At 42.8% G+C, this 15,468-nt stretch overlaps 1 protein-coding gene and 1 pseudogene across 6 annotated transcripts in view; one reads left to right on the forward strand and one right to left on the reverse strand.

The window, feature by feature from the left end:
* Susd1 (sushi domain containing 1) overlaps positions 1 to 15,468 on the reverse strand; it is a 139,922-nt gene that overhangs the window by 47,087 nt on the left and 77,367 nt on the right. For 4 of the 6 annotated variants that reach the window (XM_042696997.1, XM_042696978.1, XM_042696988.1 and 1 more), the window contains exons 11-13: positions 14,190 to 14,286; positions 10,246 to 10,504; positions 7,291 to 7,330 (exon numbers count right to left, since the gene is read on the reverse strand). In XM_042696997.1, coding sequence (XP_042552931.1) covers positions 7,291 to 7,330; positions 10,246 to 10,504; positions 14,190 to 14,286 — 396 coding nt within the window. The remainder of the gene's footprint in view (positions 1 to 7,290; positions 7,331 to 10,245; positions 10,505 to 14,189; positions 14,287 to 15,468) is intronic. The other 2 variants (XM_042696966.1, XM_042696967.1) reach the window with 1 other exon arrangement.
* Positions 2,352 to 3,408, forward strand: LOC122123889 (annotated as a pseudogene).

Here is a 15,468-nt window from a genome sequence, read left to right on the forward strand (position 1 = left end):
AGGATTACAGGTATGAGCCGCCGGCGTCCAGCTTTGCTTTGTTTTGTAGTCTGGTCATCTCTCCTTCCAGTCTCAGGCCATGGAATCCAGCTGTCCAGCTCATTTTTCTCCTCAAATGTTAGATTCCACATCAGTTGTTTATTCTTGGAGAAAGTTATCTATTAGGACTATATGCACTCTGCCATTCTCTTTATTCTGGATCTTAGGAGGAAGGGCCGGGCTTTTCTGGGTCTTTATTTAACCCTGTGCCAGATGGGAATATCACAGCACTCGAGTAGAGTTAGAAAGGCCTTAACTGTACTTCAGCCTTGGGGACAGCCTTAAAACTTCCTTTGGCTGGGGACATTTTTTTTTTCATGTGTTTATACAGGCACAGCTATTTCCTCTCTGAGAATAACTGTCTGTTCACCACATGGCACAAACAGCTCCATGACTTTTAGTTAGTATACTCAGTTCTCTGCTCTTCCAGGGTCTTTTCATTTGAATTCCCTGCAGAGCAGGAGATGGCAAAGGAGAGCAAAGTAGAAAACAAATTTAGGGATAAGTAATCCTGATAAATAAGCAATACTGTATTTTTTTTTTTTTTTTAAGATTGTGGGGCTTGAACTTGGCTCTGTCCCTGAGCTCTTCAGCTCAAGGCTAGCACTTTACCACTTGAGCCACAGCGCCACTTCCAGTTTTCTGGTGATTAATTGGAGATAAGAGTCTTAAGGACTTTCCTTCCCAGGCTGGCTAAGGATCCTCAGATCTTAGCCTCCTGAGTAGCTAGGATTACAGGCATGAGCCACTGGCACCCAGCTGTTCATTTCTTATTGCAGCTTAATAAATTGCTATATATGTACGTGGCTTGAACCCATTCATTAGCTCACAATTCAGTAGTTCTAATGTTTAAGCACACTTAGTGTGACTGGTTCTGTGATCTTACAAGACTGGATTCAAGGCCTTGAGTAGGTAGCATTTTTTTCTGGCTCAGGAGAAGAATCTGCTCCCCAGCTCACACAGGTTATCAGCTAAATTCAGTTTCTGGCATCTGTGAGACTTAAGACCTTTTTAAAAAAACAAACAAACAAACAACTGACTGCCAGCACGGGCCAGTCAGCTCTTCTAGACCACCGACATCTCTTTCCATACAGACCTTTGCATCTTTAAAACTGGCAGGATTCCCCCATATCAAGTCCATCTCACCATTTGAATCTCCAGCTTTCTGGACTCCGACTTTTGGACTTACATGTAAAGGGTCATGTGATTAGGTCAGGCCTACCAAGATAATCTCCTCACTAGGAGTTTTAATTACATCTCCAAAATCTCTCCACAGCAACCCATAGAAAAGTTTCTGAATGAATAATTGAGCAAAGGGGGGGGGGGTATATACGAGGTGCCAGGAATTTGGGGGCTAACTTAAAACTCTACTTAATTGGAAGGTTTAGAAAGTGAGGGTATGTGTATGTAAGTGTATATACATGTATGAGAGAAAGTGTGTGAGAAAGAGACTTGCCAAATCCTCTAGTGCTCAAGGCCTTTACATAAAATGATTAGATTTGAATAGAACTTTATCCATTCTCTCATATTCTTTAAACCATCTCTAGATTACTTATAATAGCTAATACAAAGGAAGTACTCTGTAAATAGCTATTGTTATGTACTGTTAGGAATAAGAACAAGAAAAAAGTCTATATGTATTTTCGGTACAAATGTAATATTTTTCTGAACATTTTCAATCTGTGTTGGTTGAAACACAGGTACAATGAGTGACTGAATATATATATATATATATATATATATATATATATGTATATACACTTATATATATATATATTTATAGCCTCAAATATTCATTCTATCTTGATGTGGACCTTCCCTGGCTTATTGGATTTGACAAGTATTGTACCCAGTATTTCTCATAAAACTGACTGCTGGCTGTCCCATAGTCATCACCCCAATTCAATGCATTCTGACTGGGCACCTAGTGTGGGCCAAACTCTTTCCTAGCTCTTCACATACTCTACCTCGAAGACACGAAATCTAATAGAAAATCATGGCACTGACACTGCAGTATGCAGAAGAGCTAAAGAAAAGAAGTGGGGAGGAGATGGGTTTTGGTTGTCACCTTGAAGAACAGGTGCAATTTAATTTAAAAAAAGAGTCACAGGCAGGTTACAAGGCACTCCAGGTTGGGGGGGGGGGGGGGAACAGGAGTCATCATAATTAAGTCATAGGAGCAAAGACCTTACCAAAAAAGTCTGGAACATCAGTCTGAATGAAGAAGTCAGAAAGAAGTGATTAGAAGCTCATGGTGTCAAACTGAGACCTCAGAAACTAGGGTAGAAAGCAATGGAAGACTCCTATGCCACATGTGTTTCCATGATCATCTCCTGTATCCTGTCTCCTGGCTCATCTCCGGTCATCATGGCATCCCAAGTCAGCTCTCCATCGGAGCTGAATTGGCTTTGTGTGGGAAAGCGCTACAAAATAAAGTCCAATTGAAGGGTCGTGACCTCTTTAAGGGACTTTACAGGAGAAAAAATTAAGTATCTCCTATGGCTATCTGCTGATCTGAAATTTAGGATAAAACAGAAAGGAAAATATTTGCCTTTGTTGCAAGGACAGACCTTAGGCATGATTTTTGAGAAAAGAAGCACTCGAGCAAGACTATCCACAGAAACAGGCTTTGCTCTGCTTGTTTTCTTACCACGCAAGACATTCATTTGGGTGTGAATGAAAGTCTCACGGATACAGCCTGTGTGTTGTCTGGCATGACAGATGCAGTATTGGCTCAAGTGTATAAACAATCAGATCTGGACACTCTGGCTAAAGAAGCATCCATCCCAATTGTCAATGAACTGTCAGACTTGTGTCATCCTATCCAGATCCTGGCTGATTACCTTACGCTTCAGGAACACTACAGCTTTCTCAAAGGTCTTACCCTTAGCTGGACAAGGGATGGAAACAACATCCTGCATTCTATCATGATGAGTGCAGCAAAATTCGGGATGCACCTTCAAGCAGCTATTCCAAAGTGTTATGGGCCAGATCCTAATATAACCAAGCTGGCAGAGCAGTAGGCCAAGGAGAATGGTACCCAACTGTTGCTGATGAATGACCTATTGGAAGCAGTGAATGGAGCCAATGTACTAATCACAGACCCTTGGATAAGAAGAAGAGAAGAAAATGCGGCTGGAGGCTTTCCAAGCTCACCAGGTTACAATGAAGACTGCTAAAGTTGCTGCCCCTACCTGGACATTTTTACACTGCTTGCCCAGAAAGCCAGAAGAAGTGGATGACAAGGTGTTTTATTTTCCATGATCATTAGTGTTCCCAGAAGCAGAAAACAGAAAATGGATAATCATGGCTGTCATGGTGTCTGTGCTGACAGATTCCTTACCTATGATCCAGAAACCAAAGTTTTGATGCTGTGATGCTTATCGAGAGAAAACAATGTTCTTCAGTATCAGAATGAATCAAGTTTATGGGGAAAAGAGAATTTCTCCTATAAATAAATCTCTACTATAAAAAAAAAGAAAGCAATGGAGGACCAGGGAAGAATCATCAGAGGAAGTAGTAAAAGCAGTTGAGAAATATGGTGTGTAGGCCAGAGTTGACCCTTTACGATGGGAGAGGAGCAAGGAGCCTTTGCCAGCCCTCTACAGCTAGGAGCTGAAGGCCTGTGCTATGCATGAAGGCATGAACACAGAAATAAAAACTGGTACACTCTGAGAACAGGCAGGAGTCACCAGTGACTCATTTCATGCCTGTGACTGGAGGACGTCCCCTAATTACAGCTTAGTATCCTCTCAATGACTCAAGATATCATACAGTCCTAGTACTCTGTGGCCAGAAGGGACCTCATGGCGCACATACAGACACAACTAAGAACCAGCCAAGGCAAACAGCACTTCAAAGACCTTGGGCTGATGAGCAGTCTGAGTCAGGAAAGGAAACCCAGGCCCCACATCATCTGTATCTGCCATCTTACTGCTGTTCTGTGGTGATTACCTCAAAGTTCTTTCAGGGAGCAATGTGTAAAAGGTAAACAGTATAACTTGTCACTCCAAAGGCCAGCGTGGAGCTGGGACCTAGTACAAGTAGACTGGAACAATTTCAGGACAGATTTGGGCCTCACATCTATCCTGATTACTTTCTGAAGTGGCAGTCTCCATATTCTTTTGAAAATGACTTCCAGTGTTGGTGGACTGGCTCAAGTGGTAGAATCTAGAAAGAGCAAGCTCAGAGTGCAAACCTCAGCAGTGCCTAAAAAGAAAAAACAGGAGAAGAAGAGAGGAGAAGAGAGGAGAGGAGGAGAGGAGAGGACAGGAGGGAATGGGAGGGGAGGGGGGAACAGAAGCGGAGAAGGAGGGAGGAAGGTGAATGAGGGGAGAGGAAAGAGGGAGGGAGAAGAGGGAAGAGGAGGGAAAGACTTACAGAGATGAAGTTCAAACGCAAATTTTGTAGTACTGTGGCTTGAACTCCCACACAAGCAAATTTATACATAGGTATACTAGAATTGCCTATAGAATTTCTGTGTAACCATGCATGTTTTTTTTTTTTTTTTTACTACTTTCCAGAGCATTCTAGTGCTTTTAATGCAAAGGCTCAAATTCTCTTTCACTACTGGCTCTCAAGTTGAGGGAAGATAAAAGAGCACTGACAAAAAGTCCCTCACACATTCTCAAAGTAAAGCCCTTTCTATTAACTTACCACAGCAGAAGGACTCCAGCCAGCTCTCTGCTTATTTCTACCCAGTTTGTTTTCCAATCATAACAAACAGCTGCTGAGTGGAATGGATTCTGCAAGCTATTGTTTCTAAGTCTGGAAGCGAACATATCTTAGTTCTTCTATAAAAGCATTTTTTTTTCCTGTGAGAACTCTCTTCCTGTCCCTAGTACCTTTAGAAACCAATTGGCAGAAAACTTTTTCAAACGTTGGAGCAAGTGATTATTTTTCATGTCCTCTACTAAACTTCTCAATAAAGGAAACAGATACCTGTGAAGAGTCACAACACACACACACACACACACACACACACATACACACACACACACACACACACACAACACAACACACACGGCTGGCTGTTCTCAATTCAAGATGGCTATTGGTCAGGTAATTTGTTTTACCCAACTGAAAAGTCTTCTACTATTGTTGAAGTTAACTTTGAGTAGAAATGAACAGATAGAAAATAAGGCTGGGGAAGAAACAGACAAATGGAGGGAATCTAATTCCCCAGGCCTCCCTGAATGAAACATTTCCTGCCAAGAACTGTCTACTGAGAGAATAACATCTCCCCTGTGAAGTCCCATCCCTGGGAAACTTCCTGCAAGCAGCTGCCAGCACTTCCGTACCACACTAGCCCATTGTTCTACGCTGCTCTGAGGCTGAGCCCAGAATGTAAGAGGTTAAACTGATACTGTGGGCTGAGGGCTGAATTCCTCAGCTTGTTGTGAGAACGCATAAACCATAAGGAAAACATCCAGATTCAAAAGGTCATAAACTTGACAGGATTTCTGGTATCAGCTACAAACTAAACTCCTGGAATCAACACTACTGGCTGGCTTGTGTGCCTGTTGGTTTTACAGAAATATGCTGCCAGGGAAGTCCCCAGCCTGCAAGGCAAGAAACTGTGATTTCTCTGTCTCAGAGGCCATTCCCCCTGGATAAGTCTGCTCATGCTGAGTAGAGGGTTTAAGCCATACAGCACCGGGCAAGGAGGCAAAGCTTTACAGGAAATGGACAAGAAGGGATACTAGTCAAGCAGAACTGAGGCCATCAGACTGAGCAAGAGTCCCCTGTTCTGTTGCCAGAGCAGAGGTTTGCTCACCTGGCCAGCAAGAGGTGCCCACTGTTATGAGCCCTTCTCCCCCCCTCAAGACATGACTACATCTCTTCCTCCTTGCTACCTGACAGCAATTGTTGTCCTTATTTTCCCTTTGATGTCCTGCCCTGTGGTTTATGAACAGTCAAGTTGTTCATTTAGTCACGGATCCCTAAATAGATCAGAAAAGGCACATCTGGACCTGATCAAGAAGAACTTACCATTCCCAGGACTTGGAGCTAGGTGCGATAACCAGCCCCTTGAACTATCTTCCCCTAGGTTTCATTTTGTATTTTTTTAAAAAAAATTTTATAATATGTGGGATAGTATTTCATTAATGGCAGTTACTTTTCTTGATATGATAATGGAGTCACCTGACAATGGAGACATAGTAGAGATGTGTCGCTGGGCCATGCTGTCATTGTGCAAGCATTATAGAATGTGCTTACACAAGCTAAGATGGCCATGACATCTATAGGCAATGCATTCTTATGGGACCATTGCTATATAAGCAGACCACTCGACAAAAATGTCACTGTGGGACATGTGACGGCCCATATGTGTGTACACCTGCCATGCAGCCACGTTATACAAAGTAGTAGAATGTGATAGCTCTTGTTTTATGGTACAAACAAGTTTTCCTGTGAATCTTTTCGTTATGGAATCTTGTTCCCTGTCAATGCAACTTTGTTGCTTGCTTTTGCTCATCGGTGGCTCCACTACCTGAGCACACCTCCAATCTCGTGTCAATGCAACTCTGATGAAGCTATTAATCACCTTGCTCTGACCCCAACAAGCCATAGGAGCAAATATAAAATCTAAAGTAGGTCAATCGTAGTCCTCCATCTAACATCCATAGGGAATCAGCCTCTGGATAGGAAAGATGCCTTCTCTAAACTGTAAAACCTTCTGTTCCCAGTGAAGTCACTCAGCGGGGACATCTGTGGCCAATCTCTCCCCACCACATGGCCTGGGGGGGAGGGGCAGGAGGAGGGCAAAGACACCTGTGGTTCACATCTGTAATCCTAGCTACTCAGTAGGCTGATATCTGAGAATTGTGGTTCAAAGCCAGCATAGGCAGGAAAATCCATTAGACTCTTATTTCCAATTAACCACAAGCCAGAAGTGGAGCTGTAACTCCAGTGGTAGAGTACTAGCCTTGAGCACAAAAGCTCAAAGGCAGCACCCAGGCCCAGAGTTGAAGCAAATGAAAGAAAAAAAAAATGAGGACAAGTACTACCAAGAGGCAAATAGAAAGGGGGTAAGGGACAGATAGTGTGGAGTCCTAGGTCCCAGGCCCTGGAGGTCTGGTATAATTTCTAAGTTCCCATCCCTTTTGCTGTTACTATTGCTTAAGATAGTATCAGCTGGTTTTCTGTCACTAGTGATAATTTTAAAAAGAGATCTCAGCATGAACCTAATGTTGCAGCTCAAACAGAGGACAAATAAGGACAGAACTGATCATAAGAAAATGGTTTTACCTTTCACCTGAGCCCAAACTGCACAGGAATATCTTCTCACCTATAAAGAAAAACACAGCAACATAGGTAAGTTGGTGGCATGCAGTGTGGCTCAGAGGCCACAACCCTCCACAACTCAGCTTCTTTACACTCTAATTTGAAGTAGGGAATCTTTCAAGATCCATCTAGCTTTTGCATGCACGTGCGCGCGCACACCTGCCAGTCCTGGGGCTTAAACTTGGGACCTGGGCACTGACCATCAGGTTTTTTGTTTGCTCAATGATAGCCCTCTACCACTTGAGCCAGCAGCTTCACTTCTGATTTTTTGGTGGTTAATTGGAGATAAGAGTTTCACAAACTTTCCTGCCTGGGCTAGCTTCAAGCTGTGCTCCTCAGAACTCAGCCTCCTGAGTAGGTAGGATCGCAAGTGTGAGACTCAAGTGCTATAATTTTTTTTTTTAATGTACTAGGGATCGAACACGCTAGGCAAGTGTTTTACCTATTGTTAGCTCTATAGATTTCACCAATGCTCACAGGGCTGAAGCAGGTGACAGGGTGCACAGGTACACTATGGGTCTCAGGAAGTCCTCCCCCATGAGGAAACAACAGAATGGCAAGAGCTTTGTTCTCCTTGCCAGCTCTGAGCGACCAGCATTGACTGCTTGGGAAAAGAATCCTGAGACCCCATGGAGGTGATGTATAAAGAAGTGGTCCTGATATGTAATAATAGTTCAGCCAACTGCATGATACATGATGCTTAGCAATACATTTTGGTTACCCAAAAGGTATTGGGTAACCAAAATGTATCTAAGAACAAGGAGAACAAGCACAAATACTAATCCAAAGCAGAAAAAAAAAGCATATAGACCCACTGAATGGAGCACCTGCTCTTCTCCCCATCATCATGTCATGAGTATCTTTCAAACAGGACTGCCAGGATCACTGACTGATAAGATTCAATACAGTCTCTCTCAGGGGCAGAAGAAGCTCTGTAGCCTCATTAAGGAGATTCTGTTTCAAATGACAAGTTTCAGCATTCTCGTTTTTTATTTCACTAAAAATTTTTTAAAACATATTTGAACTAAAAAAAAATTCTGGGAAGAGCTTAAAATAACCATTTTACATGCAAGTAAATTTTGCCTTGAGGCTAAGTATAGAGATTGGAAATAGAGGAATTGGCAAGAATCACCAGCAAAGTACGCATATCAAGACACTGGAAAAACAAAGACATCTCAAATAGCAAGGTGGTTACTAAGGAACTGAATGTACTACAGCAGAGAAGTTGACAGGGGGCAAGTAGAGGAGGAATCTCATTAAACTCCAGTGCGTCTGTCAATGTGCATTTTATAATGCACACACATGTACAGCAACGAGATAGGTAGAAGAAAAAAAGCTAGGAAAAATAAGCGTTCAGAAAAGACAAATGTTGAGCAATGATGACGAGAAAGGAAAAGGAATCATGATTTGAATTAGCAGTAAGGTACTAGAACTAGCATGGTTTGATGACTGACTGAACTAGAAGGTGAGAAAGAGGGAGGAATGAGAATTATTCTTAGTTTTCTTAGTTGCCTATTGTAGGCATAATAGTGCTATTTACTAGGAAAGTACACAGATAGAAAAATGACATGGTGGAGGTGGAAGACTCATACTTCCTAATTTCAAAATATAGTAGTAAGCTAATCAAAATATTGGTGCTATCATAGAGACAGACAGATAAGTAAACAAAATAGGATACAGAGATGACAAGAGTAGTTGATGGAAAAAAGATAGTCTCTTCAACAAATGGTGCTGGAAAGACATGTTTACATGCAAAAAAATTAAAAATTAAGTTGGATCCCTTCCTCACATTATACACAAAATAAATTCTAAATATATAAAGACATACATGCAAAACTTAAAACCATAAAACTTGTCATGGCTCACACCTGTAATCCTAGAACTCACGAGGTTGTGATCTGAAATTGTGGTTCAAAGCCAGCCCTGGCAAGAAAGTCCGTGAGATTCTTAACTCCAATTAATTACCAAAAAGCCAGAAGTGCCCTGAGTTCAAGCCTCAAGATCAGCACAAAAAAAAAACCAAAAAAAACCCAGAATTTAGAAGACAACACAGAGGAAAAATTTCATGAAACTGAATTTGTTGGTTTCTTGGATGAGACACAGGTGCTGGGAGAAAACAATAGACATAATGGACTTCATCAAAATTAAAAGCTTTTGTATGTCAAAAGTTCTCTTCCATAAGAAAACACTTGAAAATTTTTCTTGCCTCATACAAAGGAACAATATGAGATTTTAAAAAATCTGGATTCTTACTCATAATAAATATAAATTCCTAATACTCAACAAAAAATAGCAAGCAATTCAATTAAAAAATGAATAAAGGGCCAGGTTCGTGTCCAGCTCATTATATTTACTATCTAATGAACATTTCTTTCTCATAGAGGAATCAGTCCTAGAAGAGCACAGCCTTTCTGAGGACAGGGGAAGGCGGAATAGGGCTATATTTAGCCAAGGAAGGGACCTAAGCAGGGAAAGGGGCATTGCTGGCTTCTCTGGCAGCAGCAGGGGAGGCAGCAGCCTGGGAGGGCTGCGAGAGACGTGGAGAGCAAGATCTAGCCTCTCTTCCACCTCCAGCTTCAGCATGCAGGTATGAAGTAAGATCACCATGGATCCTTGGCCTTGAGATCCTCAGACCAGCCGGAAAGGGAAACGGCATGGCTACATTAGGAAACTGTCTCCTTAAAACCAGACCATCCTCCCTGCAGACCCAAGGAGGTCCCCCAGGAAGTTCAGACTGAAGCATCTGTAAGGGTTTTGCCTGCCCATCCTTTATAAAGGCAAAGCAGAGTCATCACTACATTTTTGGTGGCTATTACAGGCTGTGTTCATCTCAAATACTCAGAAAACACATGTTCAAACACTTATATTTCATGCGGAAAGCAAGATGCAGAGTTTGCAAGAGCTTTGAGAGAACTATACCTTATTCCATTCACTTGTGATTCGTAGTATAATGCAGTAATCATTCCCCATTTTCAAGGGTGCATTATAATAATTCCCATAGTACAGCCTGTCTCCAATGGATACCTCCAGGCTATCATCTGTGACATCTTTGGCCAGGAGCTCTGCAGCCACATATCCATCAGCATCAGAGGAATTGCTGAAGAACGAGGTCACCCCTTCAGAATCACAAGAAAATGTGCTTTGGAGGCCCAAAGGAAGCACTACCACCTGATAGGAGCTGAGAGCACAAAGAAAGCAAACACATTGGGAGGGAGCTCATTAACTTGGTTTGCCAGGATCGGGTGTGCATTTTATCAAACCTACCTCTCATACCCTTGCTTGGAGAATTCATTTATTTGGATTTACAGAACTAGAATGAGATGAACACTTTCAAGGCACTGGGGACATAGACTGGGCAAGAAGTCCTGGCCCAGGTGATCTGTCCACCCAGACAACGCCAATAGTCACCGCATTCCACATTTAGCTTAAGTGTTAATCCCAGATAATACTGGGTAAGAAAGCTAAGGTCCAGCTGTGGGCAGATGCTAAGCACAGCCTCTTTTAGCTGCGTGGCCTCCTTGTGTGTCTGTCATCCAGTTGATCTAATCCGTGAGTTTCCCCATGGGCAAGTAAAGCTGAGCCTGTGGAGAGGGCTTAGCAGTCACATGAAGGCCAACTGTCTATAACAGTTAATGCGCTAAGTCTGAAAAACATTTCTAGACAATCATGTGGCAACTTAAAACGGAACTCATGTGATCGACATTCCCTTCAGTCCACAGGCTGATACCAAAGTTCATATGAAATAAATGAGAAGCCTCGAGTGCAAAGTCACCATGAGGTGATCTAGGCTGACAAGATCCTGAGACAGCCAGAAAGGTAAAATGACATAGGAACATTATGAAACTATCCCCTAAATTTAGACCTAGAAATCCCGCTCACAATCTGGTATCATTTTGTCATGTGTGTTTTTTAAAAATCATTTATTCAACCAAATAGAATGCCCTGCCTATGAAAGGAAGTACAAGAATAAAAATGTACTGGGAATGAGTCACACCTCCCTTTCCTTTGCCATCTATTCAGGTCTTATCTCCTGCTTATAGTAAATGTTTGAACATCCTCTGTCTCTAGCTGACTTGACAGCAGAAGTTTAAATGATTTACTCTCCTATTCTTGCAAAGTCCTTGCACATTTCTGTGGCGAAGATCAACCCTCTGTAGTGTTTCTTGAGTTGAACTTTTCAGTAAGGAGAAAAAGCCTACATCAGCACCGAATAGGATTAGGGTAATTTCCAAAACTCATTAGGTCACAGAATTTTATTTTCCCAGACAAATTTGCACTTCCTGCTCCAAATCCCTAGTGCCCCATCTCCTGCCTCCTAGAAGCTCATGAATTCCTGGGTTAAGAAGAGGGAACCCTCTCACAGAAGATGTTGCCTTTGGAAACTCTCCAGCCATCTACTAAGTTTCCAAATATTCTAGGTATCCTTAGAGCCCAGTTTATACAGCCTGGGTTCACTTTCAGCCAGCACAAAAGCTACAAAGGAAAACCTGCAGGCTATAAATATCGCCTGGGCTTCCACTACCCATGGGGAACATTTACAACCCAAAGCTGGCATTCCTCTGGATGTTGACCACAGGGAGAAAGCAAATCTAACAGCTCTCTGCTATCCACAAGCACCTCTTCAAGCTCAGCTTTCCTTGTGGACAGCGATGGTGACGTGCATGTTCAAGGCTCACCTGCACTCATTTGATTCTGTGCATTGAGCAGAGGACAGGAGCAGCTCCCCCTGAACTCTTTAATGTATACACCTTCCCAGACCCCATTTTAGACCTCCCGAGTCAGAATCTCCAGGAGTAGCGTTGGGAATGTGTACTATGATAAAGCAGGCCAGGTGACTCTTATCACCTAGCAAGGGTGGGAGATACTAGCGTCAAAGGAGTCCAGTCTGGGGCCAAATCCTCTGCCTAAGGATAACAAAGGAAGACTCAGTCCCCAGGCCTCTGCTCCCTTTGGGCTCCTGATCCACTGCCCTCAAAAAAGGCACAGAAAAGAATCAGGTATGGCAGAGCTGCTAGTGTCCGCTCAAACGGGCGCACAGGCTGAGAAAATCACCCCCACTCTCTGCTGGTAACAAGCCCCAGTGACGTCAAGGAGGCAGTTGGCACGGCTTGGAACCTGGCCATTCTGGAAAGAGTTGTGCTTTCTTTCTCACCCCACCCCCCTCCCTACATGACTCACATCTCCACTTCCTGTTCTGGAGCCACTGGCCAGCACACAGGCACAAGGATAAACTGTCACTTGGCTTTTCTCATTATTTGGTTTAAGTATGCCATTTGCTCTTGCAAATTCTCTCAGGCAGTGATGTCGCTGCATCTGTCCTTGGGGCTACAGAGTTCAAGGCCTTCCAGTAACTGATCAGGAATCAAGAAGCAACTGATTGGCAATGTCCATCCCTGAAAAGACCCCGAGCTTAAACTAATATGAAAGCAGGGAAAGCCCAAGTTTTATAGTACCCCTAAACTTCCTTTTTCCTAATTTCATAATATCTCATGTTTATTTTTTAACCTCTATTACACTGAGGGTAGAGAGAGGACTAAGGAAAAGCAGGTTAGGCCACACCCAAGGCCATCGCCTAGACCTGGTACTGTGAGCAAGTTGCAGCTTTCTCCCGCCCAACCTTCATCTTCCTCTCTAAAAAAGGGGTTGTTGCTATGCGCCAGTGGCTCACACCTGTAATCAGAGCTACTCAGGAGGCTGGGTTCTGAGGATCATGGTTCGAAGTCAGCCTGGATAGTAAAGTCTATGAGACTCTTACCTTCAATTAACTATCAAAAGCAAAAAGTTGGAAGTGGAGTTGTGGCTCAAACGACTGAGTGCTAGCCTTGAGCAGAAAAGCTCAGGGGAAGCACCCAGGCCCTGAGTTCAAGTCCTAGAACCGACACACACACACATACACACACACACACACACACACACAAAAGGAGGATGAGGAAAGAATGTTTCTATGCTCCTGTTATTTTCAAGTAGTTGTACAAAGTAGTTTCAACTCAATGTGTCAATTTATGAGTTTAATGCTCCCATGAACTCTGCAAATAAACAGCCAAAACAAACACAATGTCGCCCTCCAACATTCTGATGCCATCTGCAGTCCCAACAGTGGTCATGAACTACAGTGTCTCACCCTTATAGGTGACTGGATAAAAAGAATCATCCAAATGACCTTTTCAGAAATCAACACACACACAAACACACACACACACACACACACACACACACACACACACACACACACCAAAGTCAGCCTGACATAGAGTGAAACGTATTCAGACAATAAAATGATGCTTCTGACCCACCACCAATGCTAAAACATGTATATGAGTTATGAACATGAAGGACAATGCCTGATGTTCTCAACCCATGCTTTCAATGGCTGAAGGGGTGAATCTGATTTCCTGAGCTAAACTGCCCAAATGCTGGTCCCATAGATGTTTCTCTCTTCATTTGTTGGGATTAAAAGTTCTAGATTGGCCAGGCACTGGTGGCTCATGCCTGTAATCCTACCTTCTCAGAAGGCTGACATCTGAGGATCACAGTTTGAAGCCAGACTGAGCAGGAAAGTCTATAAGACTCTTATTTCCCATTAGTCACCATAAAACCAGAAGTAGAGCTACGACTTAAAGTGGTAGAGCACTAGCCTTGAATGAAAAAGCTTGGGGACAGTGCCCAGGCCCTGTGTCCAAGCCCCATACCCAGGTAAAAAAAAAAAAAGTCTAGTCAGTGCCCCAGGAAACAAAACAGAGACCTTGTTGCATTGTCTCCACTACTCAACTGCAGCCACCCCCAGGGACATCTTCTCACACAAACCAGTATCCAAAACACTCCCCACGGATTACTAGGTAACTGGAAAAAAGATAGGTACTGACCTGATGGGCCCATTTTCTTCCTTGGCTTTCCTCAGCCTGAGGCGTGGTAGAGACCCTCCATGCACTGTGAAAAACTCTACTTCTGGAAGGGGAGGCTCTGTAAGTGTTGAGAAGAAGAGAGAAAAAGGAGTTTGATCAAGACAACACACACACACACACACACACACACACACATACACACACGAGCAAGCAATGGAGGCCATTTAAGTTCTAATCTAAAAAAAATGACAGTTATGACATAAATAAACCTTGAAAACATTATGCTAAATGAAATAGTCAAACAAAAATACAAACACTGAATGACTCCACCATTAAGAACTATCTGACAGTTGCGGTGCATGTTGTAATATTAGCTACTCAGGAGGCTGAGATTTGAAGACTGAGGTTTAGAATCAGCCTGAGCAGACCAAATTTCAAGACTATTATCTTCAATTAACCAGCAAAAAACAAAACCAGAGCTCGAATCATGCTTCAACTGGTACAGCACCAGCTATGAATGAAAAAACTGAATGAGAGCACAAAGCTGGCCCTAAATTCAAGCCCCGGTCCCAGCAAGAAAGAGGGTGGAGAGGGGTGGGGAGATTTTAAATGCCAGTGGCTAATGCCTATAATTCTAGTTAGAAAGGCTGAGATCTAAAGGGTCATGATTTAAGCCAGCCTAGGCAGAAAAGTCTGCAAGATTCCATCTTCAAAACACTAATCAGCGAAAAAATAGGACTGAAGACATTAATCAAGTGGTAGAACTACCACCTACTTGGTACAAGGTTATGAATTCAAGCCCTGGCTTGAAATAAACTGTTTTGAAGGGGCTGGGAAGATGGCTTAGTGATAGAGTGCTTGCCTTGCATGCAAGAGGCCCTGGGTTCGATTCCTCAGCACCCATAAGCAGAAAAAGCTGGAAGTGGTGCTGTGGCTCAAGTGGTAGAGCACTAGCCTTGAGCTGAAGAGCTGAGGGGCAGCGCCCAGACCCAGAGTTCAGGCACCATGACTGGCAAAAAAAAAAAAAAAAACTCTTTTGGAAACAGATGGCGGTGATAATTTGATAATTGCACAATATTGTGAGTGTTCCTAATACTGATGAATTATATACCTAAAAAGGATTACACTGACACATTTTATGTTATATATATTTTACCATTTGATAAAAAGAAGTGATCATCAAGGGCTTAATAGCTATGTGCATATGATCATATAAAATGATGCTTAGTGAAATGAACTCTAAAAAGTGGAAACAAGAGGTTTTTTTTATTTTACTTGAAGTTCTTTTTTTCTGCCCCCC

The sequence above is a fragment of the Dipodomys spectabilis genome, unplaced genomic scaffold (assembly GCF_019054845.1).
Source record: "Dipodomys spectabilis isolate Male_0828 unplaced genomic scaffold, ASM1905484v1 ptg000006l, whole genome shotgun sequence".
Classification (NCBI taxonomy): domain Eukaryota; kingdom Metazoa; phylum Chordata; class Mammalia; order Rodentia; family Heteromyidae; genus Dipodomys; species Dipodomys spectabilis.